Source organism: Penicillium cinerascens (assembly GCF_028974065.1).
Source record: "Penicillium cinerascens strain IBT 15544 chromosome Unknown scaffold_4_segment0_segment1, whole genome shotgun sequence".
NCBI lineage: Eukaryota > Fungi > Ascomycota > Eurotiomycetes > Eurotiales > Aspergillaceae > Penicillium > Penicillium cinerascens.
The window spans coordinates 802,762-830,654 of NW_026695298.1; the positions used below are offsets into that span (position 1 = coordinate 802,762).

Below are 27,893 nucleotides of genomic sequence, written 5' to 3' on the forward strand. Positions count from 1 at the left end.
GATAAGACCATTTCTACCATGTATATACGAAAGATACCGTGAACGAAGAATCAGTTAGAGTCTACCTGGTACCTATAGGGGAGAAGCCGTCGGAAGCAGGAACGCCGAGAATCTCCGCCAACCAGAATTAAGGCAGCTAGTGACCAAGATACTGTAGCAGTCATTCCGTTAGAGGACGAATAAAGATAACATAGGTCACAATTATAGTAAAAAGATGAACAACCTAATAACTCTACTTGTTGAGTCTACTAAGAACGTTCCGAAATGGCCGTCGGAAGAGAATACTTAAGTTAACTAAGTTGTTACAGCCGGCAGGCGTAATGAGTCAGCGTCCCTCTCTTCCCCGGAATCTTCCCCACTGCGGGAATACGGGAATAGAGCAGCAGACGCCGTTGTGCCGTGCAAATTGGTGTCATTCGATGGGCATATATAGATGGAATGTAGTACGTCAAGATCCATCATGGTGATTAATTGCTTTTTTCACTTTCTTTCAGCGCAAGCATTAAACAAATCTTAGTGAAATCCACCAACCGAAGCCATAACCGATCGGCTCAAACAGCGTCGGGTGCGGTGCGGGTAAGTGTACTCTATTCCGCGCGATCTTGCCGCTTCCGCATCATAAAAGGGCCTCCGCACGCCTCTTTCGGGACCATTGTTGCGCTCTTTACTGCTAGCTGGATCCGACTCTCTCTGTCTCCCCTCCTATCAGCGTAATCTTTCCTTGCAAATAACAATCATGCCTTCTCAAGTGGCAACATGCCTGCGCATTGCGCGGCAGTTCTCTGCTGATCCGGCCAAGGTTAGAGCTCCCAATATACCGATATGTAATCCGATGCTGACCTAGATACCGCTATAGCACCAGCGCTTCCTCGCGCGCACCTTCTCCAGTTCCGTCCAACGCGCCGCGATCAACAAGGTGTTTGCCTCGGCCGAGGAGGCCACCAAGGACCTGAAGTCAAATTCGACCCTGCTGGCTGGTGGATTCGGGCTTTCGGGCGTGCCGGACACTCTGATCAATGCCGTTCGTGCTAACTCGTCTATCTCTGGGTTGACGGTGGTTAGCAACAATGCTGGTGTGGACGGCTCCGGCCTCGGCCTGCTCCTGCAGTCTAAGCAGATCAAGAAGATGATCGCCAGTTACGTGGGCGAGAACAAGACCTTCGAGCGCATGTACCTTACCGGCGAGATCGAGCTTGAGTTGACCCCCCAGGGAACCCTTGCTGAACGCTGCCGCTCTGGTGGTGCCGGCATTCCCGCCTTCTACACACCTGCGGCCTTTGGCACCGTCGTGCAGACCGGCGACCTGCCTCTGCTTCACAACAGTGACGGCACTGTCGCGCTGTACAGCCAGCCTCGAGACACCAAGGTTTTCGACGGCAAGAGCTATGTCATGGAGGAGGCCATCAAGGGTGACTATGCCTTCGTTAAGGCCTGGAAGGCCGATAAACTGGGCAACTGCCAGTTCCGCTATGCTGCGGCCAACTTCAACGGTGCTATGGGTCGCAATGCTAAGATGACCATCGTCGAGGCTGAGCACATTGTCGAGCCCGGCGAGATCGACCCGGCTGCTATTCACCTGCCCGGCATCTACGTCAAGCGCGTGGTTCAGAGTACTACCGAGAAGAAGATTGAGAAATACACCTTCGCCAAGGAGGAGGGCGCCGATACCTCTGCACTGGGCAAGGGTGACACCGCCAACAAGCGTGAGCGTATTGTTCGCCGCGCTGCTAAGGAGTTCAAGAACGGCATGTACGCCAACCTGGGCATCGGCATGCCTATGCTCGCTCCCAACTTCGTTGATCCTTCTGTCGAGGTCACTCTGCAGTCCGAGAATGGTATCCTCGGCCTCGGCCCCTACCCCAAGAAGGGCGAGGAGGATGCCGATCTGATCAACGCTGGCAAGGAGACCGTGACCCTTAACCCCGGTGCTTCCTGCTTCGGTAGCGACGAGTCCTTCGGCATGATTCGCTCCGGCCGCATTGACCTGACCATCCTGGGTGCTATGCAGGTTAGCGCCAAGGGTGACCTGGCCAACTGTACGTCATATAGTCTCTTTCGACATCATTTCAATTGCTAATATACTCTTATAGGGATGCTCCCCGGCAAGATCAAGGGCTTCGGCGGTGCTATGGACTTGGTGTCCAACCCGTCCGCCACCAAGGTCGTTGTGACCATGGAGCACACCGACAAGAAGGGCAACCCTAAGATTGTCAAGCAGTGCGAGTTCCCGCTGACCGGCCCCGCCTGCGTTAGCCGCATTATCACCGACCTCTGCGTCTTCGACGTTGACTTCACCGACGGTCTTACCTTGGTTGAGATCGCCGACGGTGTCACCGTCGAGGAGGTCAAGGCTAAGACCGAGGCACCGTTCAAGGTCGCCGACGATCTGAAGCCTATGCTGTAAAATGCAGTATAGTCACGCTTTTTGTTTGAATATTTTATGGGAGCATATATCCGGGATTGGCATTGTACATGGGAATTTCGAGCTTGAGGAGTTAATATATCCGGCGAATTGATTCGACGATTTTATGTCTCCAAATCGGAAGTAATGATTTGTATGATGATCAAGTATCTTGTACACTCGAGTAGTAATACAGCAAAGAAACAGCTCAGATATTGGTACATGCCATGCAATCCCATAAAGCCCCAAAAGGAGCCCCAAAAACGCCTCAAATTTAGAAGCTCATTATATAAAAATGCGAGACCCATATCACTGCAACCGCAGAATACCACCGAGTCTCTTCTTTATCCGACCAAACCAATCGCGGTTTGGTGCCTCCTCGAACTCGCGAATGAGATTGTCATAATGATCCGGGTCACTGGCCGGGTATCGGATCTTCTGCGTCAACGGGTAGCGACGCGCAAAGCGATTCTCCAGCAGAGCGGAGAGCGCATTCACTGAGGACTCGGAGATTTCTGCTCTGGGTGCTGGTGTGGACACCGGCGTAGATTGCGGCTGTGTAGACTCGTTTACAGGCTTTGCGATGCGTGATTGGAGGTAATTTTGCACCGAAACAGAGGCCGGACGCACGGCGTCGGAAGGCCAATGTTTGAGGATATGCGCGAGGCGAGTTTGGAGAGAACTGGGGTTGAGGGACTGTGAAGTGTTAGACAAGAAACGCACATAGTGCGGGACTGATCATTCATCGAGGTAGTCCAGGGAGGTGGTAGGTGATCACGTACAGGCTTCGACATGGTTGGTGGTTGACAGCTTGGAAAGTTGATGACCAAAATCCAGAATCGAATTGTCAGCCGGGAAAGTCGGTCGATTCCTGCCTCAGGCATCCGCAACTCCCTGTTGCCTTCGATTCCGGACGTTTCCAACCGTTCGCCTTCTCGACTATCCTTTTTTCTCTTTTCTTCCTACCTAATTTGTTTCCCTCATTTATACTGTTTTCATCCCCGTGCCTCCCGCTCAGCTCGTCATGAGCTCGCAGCGCTATCAACGGGTTCGTATTCCCCTCCGCTGATCCCAATCGCCCCAGTCGCAAGCGTCCCGGCATCATGACTCTTGTTGACTAACATCTTCTAGGTGAATGCCCGTGACGAAGAGGACGGCCCTCACTCCTATCAGATGAACCCTGCTCGATCCGATCTCGCCTCGACCTCTCCGCCGCCCTCATTCCGTTCTCGTTCATCCTCGCCATCATCGAGACGATTACTCCATAACGACCCACTCCGCAACGATGACCAGGAGCTAGCCGACGCCTTCGGAGACGAGGACGATTCTGACGACGACGACGAGCCAGATGACAGGCAGAGGTTGATGCGGGCCAGCCCCGATGGATGGGCGCCACCGGACCATGGACAGACCGCGACGTCTTCGTCGTCGGAATCTAGGAACGATGCGCAAGAACCATCCCAAGGAGCTCCTGGGCTCCCTCGAAGGCAGACGATGATGCCGACTTTCACTACCCCGGGATCAGGGGGCAGTCGATCTGTCGCTCCTTCGAATGACGGGGTCTTTGCCAATCTGGCGGCCAAGCCAGAACGAGGCGAGAAGAACGAGGATTTGCCTCCGGTGAGTTTTAGCATATATGTAGGCGATCAGAATGCCTTACTGATGTGTTGTTTAATATCTAGTCCTATGAAGAGGCCGCCGCCGATGCTACCCCCCCGTACTGGGAAACCACGATTGTGGCGCCCGGCATCGCATCCGATGAAGTATATGTGGACGGGCTGCCCGTTGGTTCCGCCTTCTCATTTGTGTGGAACGCGATGATCTCGATGTCGTTCCAGCTGGTCGGCTTCCTGCTGACTTATCTCCTACACACCACCCACGCCGCCAAAAACGGCAGCCGAGCGGGTCTCGGTCTTACCCTCGTTCAATATGGCTTCTACATGAAGGGCAGTAGTGAGTCCTCTGGCGGTGATGGTGCAGGCGGCGACCAATACGTGCCGCCACCGGATCCCAACAGCCATAGCTTTGATCCCAGCTCGGTTGGTGACAACTCGGGAGGTGATGGAGGGGGCGCTATATCGGCGATCAGTACCAGCGAATGGATATCTTATGTACTCATGATTGTTGGCTGGTTCATTCTGATCCGCGCGGTTAGCGACTTCCTTCGAGCCCGGCGCCACGAGCAACTGGTGCTGCAGAGCCCGGATCGCGGCTTGGGTGTGCCAGTGATTGCAGAGGGCGAGCGGTCCGAGACCGTCGTCTAACTGGGTTTAAGTAATTGGAAGGAATTGGGACCAATCCCCGCGGCGTTGGAGGACGGAGTTTTGTTTAATTTTCTTTTCTGGACATCCCCATCTGGAGCAACTGCCCTCTCTTTTCTTTGTCTGCATTTTCTCTCTCGTTTCATAGCCTTGTAGCTATCATGGAGATACCAAGCGTTGAATATGGCCAACTGAAGAATTGTAGAACTGTAGATGTATGGATCAACGATCAACACCAAGATCAACGTAATCGGACAGCCTGCGCAAGCCGGCCACGTACAACGCCACACCTCAAGGCGGCCCTTTTGTCGCACTTCCCTTGCTTCGCTGATTCAGTGCTAACCATTCAATCCGGGGCTAAGTGACCAGGTGATACAGCAATAGCAGGCTCCCGTCATAGTTCACGCGGGCCCCACTGCCCAAAGGACCCGCCTCTGTTTACTGCCTTGTCACACCTTCCATCCCACCGAGTACTCTTCCTTCAACCCCTTCAACGCCTTGACATTGTAATTCCTTGGGTATACCGGGGCCGGCGCACTGCGGCCGCGCCATGTCTACCGTTGCGACACCTGGCCCCGTCGAGGCACGTTCGCTCTCGTCAATCACCGCCATCGCATCCAACCCCCCCGCCTATCCGCGCAATCCCACCCACGAGAAACACGACCCGCTGGTGCTATACATTGTCAGAGTCCCGGGCAGCCAAGGTGCGTGTATCTCTGTGCCTCGGTTCCATATTTGAACGCCATTTCCCGGGGTTTTCACACCCAAGCTTATCGCGCCTATGTCGTCATGATAAGCCGTTACTGACTGGGTGCCTACTTGAGACAGATATTTTTCTTTCTCCTCTCAAGCCGCCCACGAAATCCAGCGTCTCTGCCGAGGCAATCAATGCGTCTCTATATTATCTCCATGTTGCGACACCCGATGACGATGCGCTGTTGCAGGAAGTCGAGCAGGAGCGGGAAGAGGAAGCTCAGCGGCGGAGGGAGGCCTTGGAGGCGGCTGGCGCAGACGATCCTGTGCAACGCGAATTCCTTCGCATGAATAATGTTCGACGGAAACCAGTTGGTGGTAAGGAGACGGAGCCAGAGAATGATGCGCCTCCGCTGCAGAATAATGCGCCTCTGCCGCCAGCCGCACCGCCAGCATTGCCGCCACGCCGGCCGGTTCCCATGCCTCAAGTTACGACAGAAAACATGTCTTTTGCTGGAACACCGGTTGCTACTGTGCAGCAACCTGGAGGGGAACCTGTACGGGGATTGGCAAGTCCGACAACTCCAAACACGGTCCCGCGGAGGCCTCTGCCACCTGTGCCTCCTACCGAAGAGCCGTGGAATGATCGCGTAGCCGGCGACGACGAACCTAGAAAGCCAAATCGGTGGACCACTTTTGCTGGTCATCGAGGATTGGAAGCTTGGAAGGAGAGATATGAGGCTCTATCTGCGGGCCGGGGCAGTCTTGATTCCGACAGGCCAGCATTGCCGCCTCGCCCGCCGACGCAGGACCGTCAAGGTTCGGCGAATAGAAGCCCAGGAACATCTCCTAATCGACAACGAAGGGGACCACCCGGACCTGGAAACAACTCATGCTTCAATATCACGCTTATCCGACGCGATCCCGCTTCTGGGACGCAATGGAACGTTGCTACGATCACGGCACCGCGCCTGGATCGCAATGCAATTGATATTGAGATATCTACTCCAGGGTATAACCGGTTTAACGGGTCTAACGAGCCTCTCTCACTCGCTAGTCTAGCTGCCAATCTCCCACCGGGCTTGATCCGCACCGCTGAAGCTGCTATGCCACCACCTCTTTCAGTCGAGCAGCCAAGTGATAAGTCGTTAGGTCCACGCAAATTCCACCGCCAGGTCTGCGTCTCAAAGCCTTATGATGAATCTACAGCAGGCGGCCGCAACCCTTCCGATCTCAAAAGCGGCTACTACGTCTTCAACTCGCCCTGGAACGGCACCTGCACATTTGCGAGCAGCGTCAACGGACGCAGTCTGAAATGCAAACACATGATCTCCGGCCCAGGCCACGCACAAATGGGCGAAGGCGAGAATCACGCCGTGACCGTGGCTGAGATCCGTTTCAATACGCCATTCCAAGCGGCCAACCTGCACTACCACACCTCGAGCCGCTCACACCCTCACCATCACTCCTTCGCCCAAAGTCCAACTTTCAATGTACCTCCATCTCCAGACTCACCAATCCACCCAAACCTAGCAGCCTCCAAACGCAACTCCTTCTCCAACCTCCTGAACCCAAACACCTACTCTCGACCGCGAGCCTACTCAGGCCCCAACGCCCCGCACACCGAAGGCTTCAACCCTTCCCAGATCCTGCGGCGAACATCCCTCCGAGCACAGCGTTTCGCGCGCCAGAGCCAGTTTCCGCACCGCCCGCGCCGCAGCACGAGTACCAGCAGTGGTGGGCCGGATTCAGATGAGGACCGGCTCGATCTATCACTTGCGCGAGAGCGAGCGGGCGGTGGGATGCGTGGGAAGAGCGCCAAGCTGGGGAAGTTGATTATTGAAGACGAGGGTATTAAGATGCTGGATCTTGTGGTCGCGGCTTGCATGGCTGTTTGGTGGCGTGGTTACTACCATTGATCCGTTTCCCGTTCTTTATTTTGGCTTTAGCCCGGTGGCATATAAGAGCGAATCTCTCTGCTTTTTGTTCCAAGTTATTTAGCATCAGAGGGTGTTTGCTTTCTGCCATTTCTTTTCTCTCCTTATTGTCAACCCCATATTTCATATTTCTTTAGCTTCATACGGAATTCCATTTTTGGAGGTCTTGGATCTGGCTACAACGATCTATCTATCTGATCCAAAGGTGATACTCAGGGCACAAATGCAAGAGAAATCCAGAGTCAAATCAAGTGTAAAGAAAACCCTCAGCAACCCGAATCCAAGCGATAGAGACAGAGCGCACAGAAACAAGACATGACGCGGTAGAAGAAAGAAGAAAAAGAACATGCGATCGTTCCGGCCTTTCTCTCGGAGGTATCTCTCTGCTAATTTATTATATCGACATGCAAGCGAAAACCGAGTTTGCTGGGGGGTGAATCAGCCGAACCAGGCACAGACAACCAAAATTGCAAAATATCACAGGTTCAATCAATGATGCACAGAATCCATGCCGCGCTGCAGCGAGGACTCCAGGTCATTCGGGAGCCCGCCGCCGGCGGCCGCCTCCTGAGGCTTGGGCTCCTCGGTCTTCCAGCCGCCCTGCTGGTTCTCGGGGATGGGGACATTGGTCTGCTGGGCCATCTGCTGCTGCTGGGCGGCGTGGGCCTGGGACTGCTGGCGAACGGTGGCGCGGAAGCGAACGACCTCGTCGAGGATCATCTTGCGCATCTCCGGGACGTCGTCAACGACCTCGAAGTGGAAGTCAAAGGTGGTTGGGCATGTGGGCTCGTCCGAGGCATCGTGCCAGATGTGCAGGTAGGGGTGCTCCAGGGCCTGCTCAACGGAGATACGCTGCGAGGGATCGAATGCCAGCATCCGGTCCAGAAGGTCCAGCGCGTCGGGGTTGGCTTGCGGGAAGAGACGCTGGAAGGGAATCTTGGGCATGAAGGGCAGGTTGCGCACATATTCCTGGGCACGGGGAGATCCAATACGAGACAGGGTCTCTTCATTGGGAGTTCCCAGGAAGTGCAGAATCTGGTTCAACTGGTCCACGTAGTCACGGCCCTTGAAGAAGGGACGTCCACCCAGGAGCTCGGCGAGAATGCAGCCAACAGACCACACGTCAACTGTGGGTGGGGTTAGATTTTGGCGGCTATATTCGGTGAAGGTCACATACTAGCTTTGGTGTAGCTCTGGAAGCTCAACATGATCTCCGGCGCACGGTACCATCTTGTCGCAACATACTCGGTCATGTAACCGGCGTTCTCCTCCGGGTCGATAGAGAAACCACGGGCGAGACCGAAGTCGCAAATCTTAAGCTCGCAGTCGGCATTCACGAGCAGGTTACCGGGCTTCAGATCACGGTGCAGAACGTTGGCGGAGTGGATGTACTTGAGACCGCACAGGATCTGGTAGATGAAAGACTGGAAATGCGCATCGGTCAAGGGCTGACCGGAGCGAATAATGGCCGCGAGATCACATTCCATCAATTCTGCGGCATGTCAGAAAATGCCCACCGGTATCAGAATATTATTGTAGCGTACCCTCGTAGAGATATGTTTCGTTAAAGTTGTCCGGGCGGGGGATGTCCATATCGTAGAGGCATGTAATCTGAGGGCGCGTGTTAGCGGGGCACGCATCACGAGCGGGGAAGGCAAAAGAATCGATACATTGCGGTGGCCGCGGAAGTGCTGAAGCAGCTTGATCTCTCTCAGTGCACGCTTAGCCAGAATCTTTTTGCTGAAGACGTTGGTGACCTTCTTGACGGCGACGCCTTCGCCGGTCTGGACGTTGGTGGCAGCACTGGAGGAGGACAACAAAGTTAGTTCAGAGCGCCAACGAGGGACACAACGGGGGCGCATCAAGAGACCTACCACACAATGCCGTACGCACCCTGGCCGAGCTCCTTGGTGACATTGTAGTTCTCGTTCACGATGAAGTCCTGGTTGAAGACCTTGAAGACCTTGCGACCTTGCAAATCAGCCATGGCGGCGGTGTTCACGAGGAGAAGCAAGGGAGGAAGGAAGGCGGAAGAAGAGTAACGAGTGAGAAGATCAAAGTGGAATGAAACGAGAGAAGAAAAAGCGTGAAAGGGGAAGTCTCGACTCGACGTGTGATGAGAGACAAAGCCCCGCAGTCCGCAGTCCGCAGTCCGCAGTCCGAGTGATCGGGCGTCCTTAACAACGCCCCAGCAATGAACTCGACTCGATCCGATAGACCCATAAATCAGAAACGGGATTTCCAAAGGATTCCGGATTCTTTCTACGCTCTAGTGGAAGGGCCGTGAACGGTGAAACCCCGAGTCGCTGTCACCCAAGACCTGACACACGTCGCTTTGTTCCCAAGTGGAGCTTCCGAGGTTTCATGATCTTCGATCCAGCCCTACACTCGGAGTTCCCGTTACCTGGGGCCGACTATTGTCTCGTTTACTTACACCACTCGCTGGGGATAGAAAGCTCCATTTCATTATTCGTATCTCGGTAACACATCAGAAACAACACCGGCAGGGATAGTGGAAACGTCCTCCCTTGGTAGCACTTCATTCCAAGCACCCTCCTGACGTTCTCACGGAACTCCATGAGAAGTAAGCAGACGTTCTCATTTCCGGGCAGAACGTGGTGAAATTCTTCAGCCTCCAGCCAGTCTCTCAAATAACTCAGGTCGAAGGACCAATGCGCCCAAGACACGAAAACGGTTTTCATAGAAATTCCAATTTCTCGGAGTTTTCCAACGACTCTCTTCGCATCAAGTGTCCCGTCGTATGAAGATAAAGCTCTGGTTTTCTTTTCATACATCTCTTGCCGCCGAGTTGCCGGTGCAGGGAGGTGCGATGAGGCATGCGCGATGGCACCCTCACTATATCTCGTAAGACAATCGAGCACTCTCGCTCCTTCGAGATCAGCGAGGCCGATTTGGAACACCTCCCGGGAACAAAAGCCGACTTCTAGATCAATATTAACTATCTCCGAAGCCGGCATGCTGTTCTTGCTGTCGAATTTCACCCTCTTTATGACCTTGGCCATTATCTCTGTCACGGGAAACCACTGCACTGAAGCCGCTTTGTCGAACAATTTTCTAAGCTCAGCCATCGCGATTTTGTCTTCGCCGAGGAGGTCTGGCGTCCAGAGAAGAAAGTGTTCACGGCAGAATTTTTAACCCTCCCACGCAAGGCTGATACAGCTGTTATGGCTGCACACTTTCTGGTCAGCATCTGCTTTCAGAAAATGTTTCCTCGGAAACTCATTGAACATAAACCGCCCATGGCAGGGTGCGCACCGGGTTCTGAACCCAATATGCCGGGTCGAACCCGTTTTCCATGTGAAAGAAACACCTGTTTCGATCGAGATTGTCGCGTCATTTGGACACACCTGCGTACCAAGCACTAGTCCGTCAACGACCCTTCTTGGCCCTGGGCACTTGAAGCCGTAGTTGCCGTAGTTTCCTCGGCTTGACCGACCAGCTAAAGGGCAGTAGCAATGAGGTATGAGGCAGCAATATGTTACATGTCTTACCTTTTTTGAGGATGTCTTGGTCCTTTGGCAAGGGGTCCAGCCACGCAGCTGCCGACTCCGTAGTCGGCTCACATGCGACATTCTCAGAATCCTCAGCCTCGACATCCTCGGATTCACTCCCCCGATCTCCTCCTCGGAATTCTCCGAGTCCTGAACTTCGTCGTCCTCGGCTTCACTGCCCCGGTCCCCGTCTCTGGCTTCTTCAGCCTTTGCCAACGGTTCATCCTCGGCTTCGATATTCCCACCAGAGAGCGGATTGAAGACCTGTTGTTCCCATTTAATGATGCTCATTTGTTCCTTCGTTGTTACGTACCTTTAAAGGGCGGCATTCCCCCTCTTGAAAGTGTTGTCGTCGAACATGTAGGTTATAATGGGTTTGAGAGCTAGATGGTGAAAATTTCCTACCCTATATATGAGCAAGACATCGATCGACCTGGAATATGAACCAGTACTTGGTGGGAGAATGCGACTCTGAGTGTCGCATTGCGGCGACTTTTGACGGGAAAGTTTCGCTACAGCCCAGCATCTCAACATACCTGCAGGGCCAACGAGCACGCATATGCTCCGCCAAGGAGTGCTCTTTTACCGCATAGAAGACTGAGCTTGTTGTGCTGCAACCTGGGTGTGGGCATGCCCATGTGGACTGGTTATCCAGGTAGGACGGCTTTGGGAGCTTGTCCCATCCAGGTATTCTTTTCCCCGGACTCGTCTAGAAGAGGAATATGTGGTGCTAGCCTGGGCCGCGCCGGAACGAACGTCTCATACACATGTTTCTTTCTAGAGTGATCTCTAGCACCGGATTCTGAAGTGAACACTTTGGTGCAGTTTCCCTCCTGTGCGCGTGGGCAAGGAAAGTATTCCCGAGTTGATTCATCAACATGGACTCTTTCTGCATGCTTCTGGGCTTCCGATGTGGTAGCAAATTTCGAAGGACATCCTTTCTCTTCTGCGAGGGGGCAGGGAACCTTCAATCCGTCGTGTATCCTCTTAACATGATCTGAGGCAGAGCTGGGCGAGGCAAACGTCTCGAGACATTGAACATCGTCTCTGCGTGGGCAAGGAATTCCTTTCCGAATTGGCTTTCCACTATGAGATGTCGCAACATGATTGTTTGCAGACCGTTTCGTGGTAAACGTCCTATCACAAATGGATGGAGTGGGATGTGGAGGAGTTAATAGCACTAGCCTTTATCTGTAATTACACATAGTGTCATCGTGGTTCACCCTCAAAAGAAACTTGAAGCTTCCTTTCCTTCTAAGCTCAAATTTAGGAATTCTCCTCTGTATTCAAGTTTTAGTTTATGATACTTCTAAAGATTCTTGAAGCTATACAGGGTCTAAATATCGTCATCTAGGGAAGTATCGACCTTCCGGGCTAAGAGTGCCCACTAGACGCTTAAACAAGAAGTGCATGTCTCAACTAGACATCTTTGAGGGGCTCTTTACGACGTCAAGGATTCCCTCAGTCGCCAACACACTGGCAGGCACAACCCCACTGAAGTTGAACGCGGTAAAACGAACAAGCCAATACAAGTGCCACTTTACTGCCAAAAGCTAGTCTACCTTGCATCGACAATGGTTATTGGGCAGGTTGTGAACAACTACGATGCTTTTCTCCAACCAGGGCATGGCAAGCCATCAATACCAGCTATTCGCAATTGTAAATCCCGTGAGACGGTAGAGTATCCGCATTTACTTCATTTCACTTTTCGTAGCTCGGCAATACATATCTCGATCCCAACCCTTACAGGGCATTCACCAACCTCCGTTCTTTGCGAAGTGACTTCAATTTCACCCGCAACTCGTCCAGGGGGACCATTGTGCCATGCTTTTGGCTGGATGGGTCATCTCTATTTCTCACATTCACCGAGCGAGACTCCTTCTCTTGAGCCCCCACCACGAAGATGAAGTTGTATTGGCTGAGTTGACCGTTTCGTATCTTCTTTGCCATCTACAATTTGTTAGTTGAGGTACAAAGTGTTGGGTTAAGAGAGACGTACTGTGTTGCCGCTGATATCGATGTCGACGTTCAGCTTGTCACCTTGGAGGATCTGCTGCAACTCCTCAACGTAGTCGTTGACAGCCGGCATGACCGGCACGATTAGGATCTGGCGAGGGCTGATCCAGAAGGGCCATTTGCCGCCGAAGTGTTCAATCAGGATACCAAGGAAACGCTCGAAGGAACCGATGATGGCACGGTGAATGACAACGGGGCGAGCACGGCCAGAGCCGGGTTCGATGGGCTTGGCCGCCTTCTTCTCCTCGGTCTGCCCAGTCTTCTCCTCAGTCTTTTCAGTCTTCTCGGTCTTCTCGGTCTTCTTGGTCTTCTCGGCCTGGTCGGCCTTCGCTGGCTTGGCCGCGCTTTCATGGGACATATACTCCAGCTGGAAATTGATTGGAGCCTGGTAATCCAGCTGGATGGTGGCACACTGGAATTCGCGCTTAAGAGCGTCGGCAATGGTGATATCAATCTTGGGACCGTAGAAGGCACCGTCACCCTCATCGATGGCCCAGTCATCGCCCTTGAACTTAGTCATGGCCTTCTTCAGTTGTTCCTCGGCCTCGTTCCACGTTTCTAATTCTCCGAGGAATTTTTCTGGGCGTGTAGAGAGCTTGAGTTTAAAACTGAAGCCGAATAGGCCGTAGATTGACTGCAGGAAGTCAAAGAGACCCTCAATCTCGGACATGATCTATGAAGATAAATAAGCCAACGCGTCAAAGTAATACGCCAATCAAAACATACCTGGTCCTGGGTGCAGAAAATGTGGGTGTCATCCTGCTGGAACTTGCGCACACGGGTCAGACCGCTCAGAGCACCGGAGGCCTCATTACGGTGCAGAACACCAAAATCTGCAATTCTCATGGGCAACTCGCGGTAACTACGCTCACGGTGACCGAACAGGACAAAATGTGCCGGGCAGTTCATAGGCTTGAGAGCCCACTCACGCTTCTCAACATCCAACTTGAACATATCGTCCTTGTAGTGAGCCCAGTGACCAGATTGCTTCCAAAGACCAACATCATACATGTTGGGGGTTTGGACCTCTTGGTATCCGCGCTTGCGGTACTCGCTGCGGAGAAGAGATTGGAGGGCGTTGAAAATCTTGGTTCCGGCGGGAAGCAAGAAGGGGCAACCAGGGGAAACCTCGTCGAAGAAGAACAGCTCCTGCTCCTTACCAATTCTTTGGTGGTTTCTGCGTTCCGCTTCTTCGAGGAATTCGATATGCTGTTTCATCCCAAGCTTGTCTGGGAAAGCGACACCACGGATACGCTGCAGGGAGTCGTTGGACTGGTCACCGAGGAAGTAGGCAGAGGAGTTCTGCATGATCTTGAAAGTCTTGATCTTGCCAGTGTTCTGGATGTGAGGACCACGGCACAGATCAACCAACGTACCGCACCGATAGACTGTAGCACTTTCGCCTGCCACGAGTTTGTCGATGTAGTACAGCTTGTATTTGCTGTACGAGAACATCTTTCGGAGGTTTTCTCGTGAGACTAAGAGTCTGTCAAAACTCTGTCTCTCCTTGAAAATTTTTGTAGCCCGATTATCAAGGGGCTTCCAGTCAGCCTCGTGGACGACACGTCTATTCATTATTAGCACTACCCAACCCCAATATGCGCAATGTTTACGTACCCATCAGGCATGGCCATGTCGTAGAAGAACCCCTGAGGAGTAGGGGGGCCGTGGGACAAGAGACAGCCGAATTCGCACTCGCATGCCTCGCCGAGGGCGTGGGCACTGGAGTGCCAGAATACATCACGGGCCTCGGGGTTGCTGAAAGGAAGCAGAAGAACCTTGCAGTCGCCCTCCAGAGGGCGGTTCAGATCCCAGAGCTCTCCATTGACTTTAGCAATAACCACATCGGCGCTCACATCCTTGGGAACATCTCGCAAGAAAGATGCGGGGGTGGTCTCGTAGGCTTTGGCGGGGACGGAGGAGGGGTTGCCGTCGCCGATATCGAGGGTAACGTTGATTTCGGGGTGAGGGCGGTTCTTGGTCTCCTCGAGATGTTGTTGCCAAAGCTCCTCGAAGAGCTCGTTACGCTCGATCAGCCACTGAGGGAGGGCATCGGCAGGAGGGGCGCTCTTCGCTTTGGCGTTGTTTGGCGGGGCAGCGGCGGATTGAGAAGTGCCCTGAGCCTCGTCAGCAGCCCGGACGGGCAAATCCTTGGGGGTGTCAGAAGCCATGGTGAAATCCCTCGAAGTGACAAAATAATTGACAAGCAACGAAAGGAGGGGGATCTCTTGAAACGCACTGTGACTCAGGCGTTGGAAAATGACTCTTTTTCGTGAGGGACGGGCGGTGAGTCATGTGACAACAAACTGCCCTGGCTAGCGACGCTTTACCGCATGAAGTTTCCACCACCCGAAAACTTCTTCGCCCATCACGCTCAATCCCTCAACACATCAACATGTCTTTCCGTGGACGTGGCAATGCCACCGGTGCGAACCGGGGCGGCTTTGGTAGCCGTGGTGGTAAGTGATGTCCTTCCGCGATATTTGACGATCGGGCTCGGAGCTAACGAAATTTTTTTTGATCCAGGTCGTGGAGGCTATCAGACCCAATCATTCGGGCCGCCTGCCCAGGTGTTCGAGATGGGCACTGTCATGCACTCTTGCGAGGGCGAAATGGTCTGCGAGTCGATCAACCCCAAGATCCCCTACTTCAATGCCCCGATCTACCTCGAGAACAAGGTATGCTGTCGCCGGAATTATTCGACAATGACCTAGTCGCATAATGTGGTTCTAACTGTTTCGCAATAGACTCCCATCGGCAAGGTCGACGAGGTTCTCGGTCCCATCAACCAGGTGTACTTCACCGTGAAGCCCCAGGAGGGTATTGTCGCTACTTCCTTCAAGACTGGCGACAAGGTTTTCATCGGCGGTGACAAGCTGCTCCCTCTGGAGAAGTATGTGTTGGCATTGCCCCTTTCACACTTGCGATCGAAACTGACTTGTGATACAGGTTCCTCCCCAAGCCTGCGGCCCCTGCCGGTGCTAAGCCCAAGCGCGCTGGTGGTGCCCGCGGTGGCCGCGGTGGTGCTCCTCGTGGCCGTGGCGGTTTCGGTGGTCGTGGTGGTGGTGGCTTCGGTGGTCGCGGTGGTGCTCCCCGTGGCCGTGGTGGCTTCGGTGGTGGTGGCTTCGGTGGTCGTGGCGGTGGTCGTGGTGGCTCCGGCGGCTTCTCTCGCGGTGGTGGCGGCGGCTTCGGAGGCCGTGGTGCCCGTGGCGGTGGTTTCCGTGGTCGCGGGTGAAACAGATCTTGACCGTTCATACTGTCTCTTTATGGCGTTTGGGGGATTCGGGAGCTTTTTGCAGGAATATTTCCTTTCTTCTTGTGCATCCTGACACAATTGCTGCTTCTCTGCCTTCAGGGCTGCAGAGACTGTAGAATATATCCAGTCAAAAAAAACTGTCTTTATTTATCCAACTCCTTTAAAACTAAAACCAACGTGGAGATAAATAGTGCACTCGGTGTCTGCAGCTTTTTTTATGTGTGGCTAGAGTGTGGCGCAGTCCCACCGCCTTGCACGGGAGTGGCGTTTGACCGCTCAGCGAATCTGTGCGTCCGTCAACACTCGAAGCAGGATTGCTTGTTCTTCGATCCCGCTCCCCCTCTGTACCCCTCACCAGACACATATTACCATATTTCATCACCTTTCATTTGAGCATGTCTCGCAGAACTTCGACCATGGCGTCGAACGGTTCCAACAACGGCCCATCTTCGGGCGACGGAGGTTAGTCCAGTTGATCTGCAGGTCTCTGAAGATGGATGCTTACAGGTTACAGGTCAGGAAAAGCAGAAGATGCTGCTCTCTTCTGAACATGGCCATTTCAGCTTGATCAAGTCAGTATTTGGGACTTCGTTGCTGCCCGGCTCCCAGAACTCCTACTAATGCTGCTGCCAGAGCTCTTCATCTTGCCGATCTTGTCACTGAACTCAATGGTAAGGAGCCCCTGCACCTCTTGAGAGTTACTCTGTGGTTCAAATTGCTAACTGGGATCTCACCAGGTTTCTGCGGAGGCAAGCTCATACCTTTTCGCGAATCGCCGGTCTAGCGCTAACCGCCAGAACAGTCATGTCCGTTTTCTCGTCTATGCGCTATTGTCTCGGCGAACCCACTGAATACGGTGCTATCTGGGCCGCTCTTGGTTTCATGCCATTCGGCCTGTTCTTCGACTTCATGGATGGAAAGATTGCGCGCTGGCGCAAGAAGTCCTCTCTGATGGGCCAGGAGCTCGACTCCCTCGCCGATCTGGTATGATGGCTTCTAGAAGATGTGTACAGAATGGGCTTCTAATCCTTTGGTGTGACTATCATAGATCTCCTTTGGCCTCGCTCCCGCCGCGGCAGCCTTTGCCCTCGGTATCCGTACATCCCTCGACCACTTCTTCCTCGCCTTTTTCGTTCTCTGTGGATTGACCCGCCTGGCTCGGTTTAACGTCACCGTGGCTGTCTTGCCGAAGGATAAGAGCGGCAAGTCAAAATACTTCGAGGGTACTCCCATCCCCACTACCCTAGCCATTGTCTCTCTCATGGCCTACTGGGTTTCCCAAAGCTGGACCCACGAGAACATCCCTTTCGGTCTCCTCGCGGAGGGTACTTTCTTGGAGTTTCACCCGGTCGCGCTCATGTTCGTCATGCATGGCTGTTTGATGGTCAGCAAGACGATTCATATCCCCAAGCCGTGAGCTCTGATCGAACTGGGCTATGTAATGTACTCTTGGAAGAACTGCCAATGCTTGTTTTTTGGACGGGTGGCCGTGAAAATAGGTGAGCAGAGCTGCGGCCTACAAGCAGGCCTGGACACGATCTCATATACTTAATTGAGGATGATTTCAATGGGTCATGGTTTCATAGATGATACAAGTCCGCTGCATAGTCACTTCATGATCCGGAATAGAGTATGTCTACAAAAAATAAGAATCCATCTCCGGATAGAGTAAATACTCTTGAAGCTTGTGAAGCTCCTAATGAAAGGGGAGTGGAATGGGATTATACCCGACGGGTATGAAAAATAGTACACGGAAGAGTTCAATTGCCTCTTCTGTTTGGTTTTGCCTTTCTCGGTTACATATTTACCTCTAGTTGGAATTTTGGAATGATATAAAGACCGTCACAATAATCACAGATGAATATATACCACATGTAGTCCAAATCCAGGCTGATTTCCATGTCCGAGACAAGACTTCTTCTACACCTGGCCAAGGCCCCGAGCACCTCTGCCGACTTTTTCCTTGTCCCACCAGCCCATTGATTTCACGTCTGTGTTACCCAATTTAGAACCCATGTTCTCCTTTCTTGGCCTATATGCCTGAATTCATGTCAGAGTCATTGATCCCACCAGTCCTAGGCTCCAGCCGAGGGATTTCTCCGTGCCTCCCATTCTTCATCTACCGGACCCCAGTCGCGGCGTGCTTCATTGGCACCAGCCATCATGTGAGGGTGGACTCCTGGGAGGTCAAGAGGCGGCTCGCCGTCCGAAGCTACGGGTGATAAGGCGGCCGTTTCTGGCCTCAAACGCGGTCATTTTCGGCGTCAATTTCACTAGTCCTCAGATTCTATCTCTAGTTTGATATGGTATAGACTAATTGGGAGATACACGCGAACAACCTGACAAGTATAAAAACAACATCGGGTTGTCACCCTTCACAACGAGATATATCACATAAAGATTGAAGTGGTTGTTCATGATGTTGTACAGTTAAAGGATAATTAGTCAACAGGAAGAGCATAAGTGCTAGGAATAATGTGTCTTTTCAATCATTTGCTACCCAATTGCTAAATGTATATCGTTCTGGGAGGCCATCCTTTCCAGAATCTGACGATTCAGCTCTTGGAGATTCGTGATCCGCTCTTCCAGGCGGGCGATTTGCTCCCTCAGCGCCGCCATCTCCGGGGACTCAATCTCTGTTGCAAACAATTATCGGGCCGACTCCAAGAACAAGACAGCCGTAGCTAAGCAGCAGAAGACAGGGAGTCAGGCCTGAAACCCCTTTTATCTTATACCTTCTAAATCACTCCCTAGCGTTTTCTTTAGTCATCTTTCTAGATATCTTTTTAAAATGTCTTGTAAAGTATCTGTTCAAATGTCTTTTTGTATGTCTTTTAGACATGTCGAACAGGTGATGATATATCTTCTACTTTTGAAAATAGTCCACTTCTAATCAATATCTCTTTACGGTGATGAAACAAGTTCTTAAATACTCTAGGCCAGTTTCGATATTCAAAAGACGCATCCTGATGTTCCCTCATGAGAAGAGGGTCGGGTCATTCTTCTGGGGATCAGAATGGCGCCCTACAAGGCAAGGCAGAACAGTTCTATTTCCACACCTCGAAGCTTTCTCGCCATGCGACATTCAAAAGTTTCATTGGAAAAGTGCAATGTTCAGCTAGAAGTTTACACACAGTCCATTTAAGCGGCATCCATACAATGCTCTGCAAATAGGGTTAAGCTAGGCAGAGAAACCAAGCTAAACCAAGCTAGCAGATATTGGCTTATTGTCGATCTCAATGTAATGAGCCCTGGATGTTCAATGAAATAGGCAATCGCTTCGCACCCACAGTTTTATCCGTCCGATTTTATACCTGGAACAGCAACAGCTCTACAGACAAAACGGTTTTTATGCATATCCATTCTCGCATTAGGTACAGGCTAATCCATCTTTCCAAAACTCCCACCCCGGAATACGCCTAGAATGAGCAGGATATGTCCCCGCTGAGTCAGTCGCATCCAGCGGACGGGAGACATGAAGAAAATAATCTGTGGACAAGGAAAAAGAAATCATCTAAAAAGAGCGGTCTGCTCATGAGGGCGCGAGCATTGAAAACCGAAATCAAAACGCCTTTTCGGTACAACATCTCCGCCGGAATTCTCCACGCCGAGATGCAATAGTAACAGACTGGCATGCTTTTCTCGGGGAGTTGCAGTGTGGACTCGGATCACATGGTGAGAATCCCCAGACACCAAGGGCAGGGGGCTGGGTCTCATGTATCCAGCACCCATACAGCGTGTCCAGCGATCCAGCAACCCGGCCACAAGGTAGAAAGTAAAAATCACCAAATATGAACATCGAATCGGGTCGAGCCATATGCCTTTCGGATATCATAACTCCGCTAAATAACCCGAGGAAAATGTGACAACGGAAACAGGGCTCTCAAAAAGCAGAGGGGGCCGAAGGGAAGGAAACAATCGAGATGCGAAATGGCTGAGTGGTAACAGGATGAAAGGGAGGAGTCGTGCAGTTTAGTGGTCAGGATTGGTCACCTAGTAGTGGCCTCCGTCGGGGTTGGTCACCTAGGCTGGGGTTAGTGCATTGGCAAATATAATTCAAGAATAGACACGCACCTGCAAGATTCGGCGGGAGAAGTCGTGGTCATCATCGATGCTGCCATTGCTTTGGCGGCGTTGTGCCATGTAGCCACCGTCGAATCGCGAGTCTGTCATGGATGGCGGCTGCGAGTCACGACTGTAGCCACCGGTAGTACCGGGGAATCCTTCCGCCTTTTGCTTCTTGGATCGGTAGAAGAACCAGGCAGCACCTGCCAGAGCGGCCACGCCAACCACGCCAACCACCACACCAGCAGCGATCGCGGCGGTGTTGTGGCTGCTCTTCTGCTGGGCCTCCACGTTATCTGCGCCAAGTCGAGGCTGGCTAGAGCTGGTCACCACGATCGTCTCTCCACTAGCGCCGGTGGAGACAGAAGCTGTTGCCCCGTTGGTCTTGGTGGCGGTCGACTCGGTAGTGCCACTCGTCGTCGATGCGGATACACTGGAAACATCGGTTTCCAGACCGGTTGTGTACACGGAGTAAAAACCATTTCCACCGCCTGTTGAACCGTCAGTAAAGAATACACCACACCCAGAGCAAATTATCACATACACATATCCTGAGGCCAGCCATCGCAGGGCGTGTTGCACTTGTCAGTGGACACCTTGTCGGATGTCGGAGGAAGCTCGTCACCACACAAGCAATTCGAACCCCCTGTCAAGGCAAATACGGCTGAGTTGTAGTCGGAACCGGTGCATCGGTCCTGGCACCATCCAGAACTTTGGAAGGTATATGAGGTTTGATTGCCGAGGCCCTTGCTGCTGCTGTAGCAGCCGACGAGCGTCATAGTCGCTCGCGGTGCCAGATGGTTATCAAAGTTGAAGGCCTTGGCGGCAGCCGAGCTAGCGAGAAGCAGGCTCGAGGCCGTGAGTGTAGTCGACGTGAAGCGCATGGTGAATAGAGAGGAAGAGGTGTCTTCGAGAAAGGTGAAAGAAAGTAACAGCGCTCTAGACACAGTCTGGGCGGAGAATTGACGAAGAACCAGGAACGACCGGCGTAACCCTTGGGAACTTCAAGTGAAATATGGCAATGAACGTGTCCGTCGAGGATTCGGATGTCTCCAACACGTCGTGCGATGGATGTCGGGTCTTCGGAGGAACAGACTCGATGAGCCGCACGAACAAAACAAAGGATCGTAAGGACAGAAAGGCGGGGAGCGAGAGGAATGGGCTATTCACAACGCAGGTGGACAGAGGGTCGTGTTTCACCCCTGACGGCGAGATTTTGTCGGAAGAGCAGCGGGGGCTCTGTCGAGTGACAGCCGGAAGTTCAAGTCGATGAAAAGAGCGATGCCTCGATGGAGGAGTAACGAGTGATGAGTGATGAGAAGGAGAAGGGGAGTCGGGACCGAAGGGGTCTCGTACAGTACAGTAAGGTGAACGGGCGCATGCTCGGTTTGTTTGTCCCGTTCCTTTCCGTAATTTACAGGCCCGTCTTTCGTTCCAATCATAGGCCTGTAATCTATGACTAATCAGGCACCGCGGTGCCGAACCAGGGCGCTTTCCGTCGATCGCTTTCCCCTTTCAACAGAAACGGGCTGAATGTCTCCAGTCACGTCTGCTCCTGATACCCTCTTACTTTCATCCTCTTTGATCGACACCCAAACTGCTTTGCCACATGAAGCTGCCCTGGGGTCTCGGGTAGGCTTATGTCCACTGGAAACTACGGAACGCCGTGACAGCCCCTGAATGAAAGTTTGCGTGTAAGGGTATACGGGCCCGGATGATACTGTACAGTATCATCTCTTGAAATTGCAGTACTGCCCGCAGAATTTTCTGGGGCAAGGCCCCCTCTGGAAATGAAACTCATTAGCGCGTGGAACCAATTTCCCGTGGGGTGTGATGGACCCTGACAAGCGCCCCGACGACCCAAGACTCCCTAGGGCTAGCACTAGGGTCGGCTATACGGAGACTCATGTTTCCAGTCGACTCTTCGGTCGCATGTATAGTGCCCCGTACTCCGTACTCCATACCCAGGTACTCGGACGGCTCTCTCACACGGAACCCCTGACGAGGGTAATACCACGGGTCCCGAGCGGACACTCCCGGCGGGTGGACCAGCACCACAAAATTGAGCTATCTCTCGTACCGTTCCTGTAATAAATGACAAAAGCCACCCCTGGGGCTGTGCCCCCGTCATTGCCCACATACTGTACTTCGTATTGTGAGCTATACAGTGAACACGTTCGTTCATTGCAAAGAACTGTTTACCTGCTCACAATCACCCGTCGATCCAACCCAGGAATGGGCAGCTGGCTACAAACCCTTGTGGTCGGCGATGCGCTGGTTGATCAGCAGGCCCCGCATTCGCCCCAATGGGGCAACTCAGTTGGTGGGCGTCCGAATGACACCATCCTAGCCCTGGTGATGAAGAAGTCTTTCGGGGTCCATGGATGATGCAGCATTGAGAAGCATCAGTCCGAAAGATTCCATGGCCACTCTTCCTTGCCTAGATACTCACCCGTATTTTCGGGTCCTACGATAATACTCGACGAAGCTCCCAAGGCAGCTGCTATATATATCCAAGACACCCCACCCCAGCATAGGAACGGAACAGTTAACCACGGCACAGGAATTGCGCTTGAAAGAAATGACCATGACGTCGAAAATGAAAATAACCCAGCCAGATAAACCCGGTCACTTTCACCGTAACATGTCTGTCTGCAGGGGTCTTCTTGAATCTTAGAAGCTTCCAAGATTGGAAGCTAAAAACAAGACATCCCTCTTTGACTCCTTGAATCGAAGACTGCTCTCACAATATACAAGCGTCGCACCTTGAGAAGCATCTTGGACCTTGGCCAAATTCGTCGCACAAAATAACAACACAACACAACATGTAACACTCAGGTACCATGCATCTACAAGGTCCATCCACGCCACACTTACAGTAGGCACGTCTAGACGTATCTTGACTCACCACACAGTTATTCCTGGAGCGGTGGCGCCCGTTAGCTCAGCTGGGTTCTCCACCTGCCCCCAAAAAAAAAATCACGCCCTTGCGCCATCAGGAACAAAATTGAACACATTGGTGTTTCCAAAGCAGGTTTATGAAATTCCGAAGGGCCTTGATCTGTATCAAAATAAATGTCCGTTTGTGCAGCACTCCGCCACTCGTCGATTTTTTGGGATGTAGAACATGTGAATTTCCGATTCGGAGATCGAATCGAACTACCGCGGTCTAGAACACCGGGACTGGTCCACCTTAACTGGGACCCACGATTAACAAGACCATTTGACAGGTCTACATGCGGGATGTTCGGGTGTACAAAAAAAGTCTCGCGGGGCCGGAGTGTATTCCGTCGTTTTTTACTAATTTACCGGTGGCGAGTTGGTAACTGTTGAATTTTGGTCTGGGCGACGATTTCGACCCGTTGAGTCTAGAACGGGTCGCTATTATTCGGCAAACGAAATGAACGGAATACATACAGTAAAACATGCCTTGTCGCCGTAGTCTTGTCGTGGCTTGAGAGAATGAGAAGAGTAAATTCCAAACAATGAAGTGTCTCGATAACTATCCTCTCAGATCACTCAAATACAAGACTCCCGGTCGACGCTGGTGGAGCTGGTGTTATGGGCCCGGTTACCATGCTTGGAGAGCGCTGGCCGTTGGAACAGCTGTCAAGCCAGTTTGAACCTAGACATGTACAATTTGGAGGCTTTATGCTGATGGACTTGCCTGAGATTGCAGACCCAAAGGATAAGCGAGCCGGCGCAGTAGAGCATGAGTGTTTTCCGTGGGCTGTATTTCACAGCACGGCCCTTGCTAGTTGGTTTGCCTCTTCCATGCTTGCTGAGGGTAGTCAGCTCACACCTAGCTGTATTTCTAGGCGGGGATGTAAGATCGGACGCCTTCATGCACTTGTACAATCTGTAGTCATCTGAGGCTCGCAGACTTGGAAATTGCATGTCCATTCATTAACCAGCTGGCTCCAATATCTTCGATGTTAAGGAGGCGGCACCTATTGTACACCATCCTCAATCCATACTCGGCCTCGCCAGCAACATATACCGGTATTTTTGGCTTCTCCAATGCTAATCCCCTTTGCTTGCCATCCATCATTTTATCGGTGTGCTGTACGCTAATGTTGAAATCAGCTCCTGTGACAGCGCACGCTCGATGGTATCAAAATAGGCTGAACCGTCAACGCGAACTTCTACAGGAGCACATCACGCCCAGAATAGACTGTCAGGTAGCGACAGCTTTCCAGAGTGTCGATGGGAATCGGGAGTGCAGTCGTCAAACTGAGAGCAGTTGAGCGGCTTGGTGGTTGTTGTATTGTAAACGATAGAGGGCAAGGAAGACTGAGGCCAAAGTAAAAAACGTTCCCAGCCGGTTGATAGACCGGTGTGTTTCGTTGCGAGGTGCCGGTAATGCATGGTTGGTAAAGTCCAAACTCGACATTATTATTCGTGGTTCCTGCTTATGATTTTCAGACCAAGGATGTCATTCAAAGCAGCAGTAAGCAGATCCAGCACACGAGCCAAAGGCGACTTCTCATCACGAAGATTACCACCAGGGTTTCGGATGTGACTTGTCCCATTATGAAGCACACGAAAGATATTGTCATACTCGAGGACCTTGTTACTTGCAGACACAGTTTGAACAAACCTTCGCCGAAGCGCCAATTTGTATTCCTGGTTCATGACCGAATAGACTCTCCATGGTTTAATTTATCCTTCAGTGGACAGGGTTTAGCTTGGATTCCTGTGCTAACTACCATGCTTCAGAGCATTGGACAGGTTGTAATGATGTCCAAAAAGTTGATTATGTTGAAGTAAGTCAAAGACATCGCCACCTTCCCACTTTCCTTGCAGACAGCGGTGTAGTTGGCGGCTCACAAATGTTCTGCGGGTTTGGTGACTGAGATCCAGTTGTCAATACAGAGGCAACGCATTCCGTTGTCGTGATAAAGAGGCATGATCTAAACAGACGTAGGCTTATGACGAGAATAAATTCTACAATGCTTGACCTAGTTTCAAGACGAATGGATGAATGATCTATAGTTTCCATTTCACCAGAAAAGCTAGAGAAGTAAAAGCTGAGTATGGGCCTTCAATACCCGAGAATAGGGCACCTTTTCCTATCCAGAAGAAGATATCTGTCGTAGAGGTAGCTAATGAGAAGAACAAAGTACAGTAGTCGCCCCGCAAGACATTTCGTCTTCTAAACTGTTCCTTGGAATGTCTTAAGAATACCCTTGGTGATGTCAATACCGTGACCAGTCGTAGTCGTAAGACACATATCTACACCATCCGGAGAAACCATCCCCAGGACCACCGAGGGGGCGATATTTTCTGACAAATTCAATCAAATACCTTGTGCGATCTTCCAGCCTAATTACCCTGACGGAACAATGGATTTCATAGTGTCTGCAGTCCATCGAGGGGGAGTCCTTATTAACCATTATGCTCGAGCGAGCGTCCACATGAGAACAAAGCATTATTCTTCTTCCAACGTGGCTAGAGCCATGTCCTGATTGAGTGATGTCAATCAAATAGTTGAAATGAAATAGGAGTAGTTGTCGCTCGTCGCACAAAAGAGATATGGATAGCTTTCTGACATTAGTTGGCCACGCTTTAGACCATCTGGCTTTTTAGGACACATACTAGCAATCACCTTTCCACCCAGAGCAACTTGAGTCCGAGGGACGGGAGTTTCGGTAGTGGCCATGGTGGATGATGTGAATATGAAGATGGAGTAAAGGATGCGCAGACGATTGACTTGGGAGGAAATTGTTAACGGGGCATATCCTTTATAATTCCTAAAAAGTCTCGGAAAAGGGTCGCATGTGCCAGCAAAACATGTCATCATAGCCCACTACCGCTCGAGTCTGTGATGGCCCGAGACGGCATTGGAGAAACATTGGTCAAAGTGGAGTTGGTGTCCCCGAGACGGCGCCTCAATACACTTCGACCCCGAAACCCCGCCAGAGAGTTTACCCAGAGCTCAGAGCTCAGATTCAAAGACACATTTGACACATTTGTATCTTCTCTCTCTATTTTGGTTCGGGTCCTTCCACCTCTCCTCCTACTCAGTTAGCACAATGGCTGCGCTGCCTGCCTGGAACCTGCTCAAAGGCCAGACCGCCGCCGTCACCGGTGGCACCACTGGAATCGGTCGCGCGATCGTTCTGGCATACATTACTCAAGGATGTAATGTCGCCGTAAACCACCTGGGCCTTGCCAAGGATGAAGGCCTTCGGCACAGCCTGTTGGAGGAGGTCAAGGCGATCGAGAACAAGGGCATCAAGGCGGGCAAAATCCTGGAGCTCTCCGGCGACGTGACCAAACCGGAGACAAGCACCCGTTTAATCCAGGAGGCTGTGTCGCAATGGGGGAAGTTGGACATTTTTGTCGCCAATGCGGGCGTATTCAAACCGGCGGAGCTCTTGAAGTGAGTTAATGGCTGAATGATGGGATCGCCAGCTATTTGGTTCTTCTCCCGCCCATCAGAGCTTATGGGCTAATAAACATAGGATCGAACAGTCTCTTCTGGACCACACCGTCGACGTCAACGTCAAGGGCACTTTCTACTCATGCCAAGCCGCTGCTCGCCAGATGGTGAAACAAGGACACGGTGGTTCAATCATCGGTGTTTCCTCCGTTAGCGCTCTGCTAGGTGGTGGGTTACAAACTCACTACACTCCGACCAAGGCTGCCATTCTCTCCATGATGCAGTCCATGGCCATCGCTCTTGGCAAAGATAAGATTCGGTGCAATGCCTTGATGCCCGGCACCATTGGAACCTCGCTAGCCGCCCACGATATGGCGAACCCTGCCAAGATGGCCGCCCTTGAGGAGCGTATTCCTCTTGGTCGAATTGGAGATGCGAATGATATGGCAGGTCCGGCGGTTTTTTTGGCTTGTGAAGAGATGAGTCGTTATGTGAACGCAACGGGGTTGCTGGCAGATGGTGGAATGTACAGTAAATTGCAGTAACTATGCTGGCTTTAGTGTTTATCTGATTGCGATTGGTACCAGATAGACAAATCAAGTTGGAATCTGGTCGAGAATGCTTTCATGTCACAATTGCTAAGCGATCGTGTGGTGCGAGAAAATTTGCCGGTCGGTTTTCAATCGAGCTATCCTTTTACTTTATGTAAATTCAGCTTTATCTTCTTTTTTTATTTCCATTTGAATTAATGAAGAACGGGCGTGAGAATTGGAACGAGATCTGGAGGAACAAAGCTCGCGGTGACAGAAAAGCAAACCCTGTTGCGCTACTGTACGCTAATATTCATCCAAGTTCACAGTCAAAAGCTACATTAGTTATTCAACTTTCATCTCTATATACATTTTCTATACTTCTTCATGCCTTGCCGGCCGACCCGCAGATTTCCATCCACTTTATGGTCAGATCGGTCACCTTCTGGATACCCTCCTCGATCAGCTGAGTGTGCGGGATTTTGCCCACTTTCGCGCGAAGGTGATCATAATAGTCATCTAAGACGAGCTTGTTGACATTGATCTTGCTGACACCAGCGGCCACGCACCGCTTCATCAGCTCTGGGGCAAAGCCATTGGTCCCGTGCAAAGCCAACCTGACTCTACCGTTGGCCTGGTTACGAACTTTCTCAAACCTAAACACGCAGGCACTAGTGAATGGGTTAGATCGTCATTTATTTGTGCCTCGTAATAGCGCCCCCCACCTGGCGGTGAGGGTGCGCTGCACCGGTAGGCCCATTTTCAGCGGTAGGCCCAAATTTTCCATTATCCATCGTTTTTCATCATAACCAGCCACCACCATGCCTAACCAGCCCG

The 27,893-nt window shown here is 51.9% G+C and overlaps 11 protein-coding genes across 11 annotated transcripts; 6 read left to right on the forward strand and 5 right to left on the reverse strand.

Annotated features, from left to right (window-relative positions):
* Positions 1-736: 736 nt before the first annotated feature.
* N7498_009396 (3-oxoacid CoA-transferase) lies at positions 737-2,404 on the forward strand (the record flags this gene model as incomplete). The annotated part of the gene is made up of 3 exons (XM_058456452.1): positions 737-799; positions 857-2,036; positions 2,091-2,404. 3 exons carry the CDS (start codon positions 737-739, stop codon positions 2,402-2,404), a joined length of 1,557 nt encoding a protein of 518 aa, XP_058303351.1.
* Positions 2,405-2,710: 306 nt separating this feature from the next.
* On the reverse strand, positions 2,711-3,341 carry N7498_009397 (ubiquinol-cytochrome c reductase complex assembly factor 2; the record flags this gene model as incomplete). Its single annotated transcript, XM_058456453.1, has 2 exons — positions 3,184-3,341; positions 2,711-3,097 (listed from the first exon to the last, which is right to left on the reverse strand). The coding sequence occupies exons 1-2, from the start codon at positions 3,283-3,285 to the stop codon at positions 2,711-2,713; spliced, it is 489 nt and encodes a 162-aa protein (XP_058303352.1). The 5' UTR covers positions 3,286-3,341.
* An 84-nt stretch (positions 3,342-3,425) lies between these two features.
* N7498_009398 (metal homeostatis BSD2 family protein) lies at positions 3,426-4,665 on the forward strand (the record flags this gene model as incomplete). Its single annotated transcript, XM_058456454.1, has 3 exons — positions 3,426-3,449; positions 3,533-4,021; positions 4,084-4,665. 3 exons carry the CDS (start codon positions 3,426-3,428, stop codon positions 4,663-4,665), a joined length of 1,095 nt encoding a protein of 364 aa, XP_058303353.1.
* A 468-nt stretch (positions 4,666-5,133) lies between these two features.
* On the forward strand, positions 5,134-7,274 carry N7498_009399 (uncharacterized protein; the record flags this gene model as incomplete). The annotated part of the gene is made up of 2 exons (XM_058456455.1): positions 5,134-5,366; positions 5,491-7,274. The coding sequence occupies exons 1-2, from the start codon at positions 5,213-5,215 to the stop codon at positions 7,272-7,274; spliced, it is 1,938 nt and encodes a 645-aa protein (XP_058303354.1). The 5' UTR covers positions 5,134-5,212.
* A 507-nt stretch (positions 7,275-7,781) lies between these two features.
* mpkA (mitogen-activated serine/threonine-protein kinase SLT2) lies at positions 7,782-9,279 on the reverse strand (the record flags this gene model as incomplete). Its single annotated transcript, XM_058456456.1, has 5 exons — positions 7,782-8,419; positions 8,470-8,784; positions 8,837-8,903; positions 8,963-9,095; positions 9,167-9,279. The coding sequence occupies 5 exons, from the start codon at positions 9,277-9,279 to the stop codon at positions 7,782-7,784; spliced, it is 1,266 nt and encodes a 421-aa protein (XP_058303355.1).
* Positions 9,280-12,547: 3,268 nt separating this feature from the next.
* N7498_009401 (threonine--tRNA ligase THS1) lies at positions 12,548-14,991 on the reverse strand (the record flags this gene model as incomplete). The annotated part of the gene is made up of 4 exons (XM_058456457.1): positions 12,548-12,754; positions 12,804-13,493; positions 13,547-14,387; positions 14,438-14,991. The coding sequence occupies 4 exons, from the start codon at positions 14,989-14,991 to the stop codon at positions 12,548-12,550; spliced, it is 2,292 nt and encodes a 763-aa protein (XP_058303356.1).
* Positions 14,992-15,215: 224 nt separating this feature from the next.
* On the forward strand, positions 15,216-16,055 carry N7498_009402 (H/ACA ribonucleoprotein complex subunit GAR1/NAF1; the record flags this gene model as incomplete). The annotated part of the gene is made up of 4 exons (XM_058456458.1): positions 15,216-15,279; positions 15,347-15,498; positions 15,568-15,713; positions 15,770-16,055. 4 exons carry the CDS (start codon positions 15,216-15,218, stop codon positions 16,053-16,055), a joined length of 648 nt encoding a protein of 215 aa, XP_058303357.1.
* Positions 16,056-16,492: 437 nt separating this feature from the next.
* N7498_009403 (CDP-diacylglycerol-serine O-phosphatidyltransferase) lies at positions 16,493-17,493 on the forward strand (the record flags this gene model as incomplete). Its single annotated transcript, XM_058456459.1, has 5 exons — positions 16,493-16,538; positions 16,591-16,648; positions 16,710-16,747; positions 16,879-17,060; positions 17,125-17,493. 5 exons carry the CDS (start codon positions 16,493-16,495, stop codon positions 17,491-17,493), a joined length of 693 nt encoding a protein of 230 aa, XP_058303358.1.
* A 2,316-nt stretch (positions 17,494-19,809) lies between these two features.
* Positions 19,810-21,025, reverse strand: N7498_009404 (uncharacterized protein; the record flags this gene model as incomplete). Its single annotated transcript, XM_058456460.1, has 3 exons — positions 19,810-20,099; positions 20,151-20,632; positions 20,686-21,025. The coding sequence occupies 3 exons, from the start codon at positions 21,023-21,025 to the stop codon at positions 20,070-20,072; spliced, it is 852 nt and encodes a 283-aa protein (XP_058303359.1). The 3' UTR covers positions 19,810-20,069.
* A 5,151-nt stretch (positions 21,026-26,176) lies between these two features.
* On the forward strand, positions 26,177-27,071 carry N7498_009405 (SDR family NAD(P)-dependent oxidoreductase; the record flags this gene model as incomplete). The annotated part of the gene is made up of 2 exons (XM_058456461.1): positions 26,177-26,526; positions 26,609-27,071. 2 exons carry the CDS (start codon positions 26,177-26,179, stop codon positions 27,069-27,071), a joined length of 813 nt encoding a protein of 270 aa, XP_058303360.1.
* Positions 27,072-27,441: 370 nt separating this feature from the next.
* N7498_009406 (fructose-bisphosphate aldolase) lies at positions 27,442-27,816 on the reverse strand (the record flags this gene model as incomplete). The annotated part of the gene is made up of 2 exons (XM_058456462.1): positions 27,442-27,727; positions 27,782-27,816. 2 exons carry the CDS (start codon positions 27,814-27,816, stop codon positions 27,442-27,444), a joined length of 321 nt encoding a protein of 106 aa, XP_058303361.1.
* Positions 27,817-27,893: the final 77 nt, after the last annotated feature.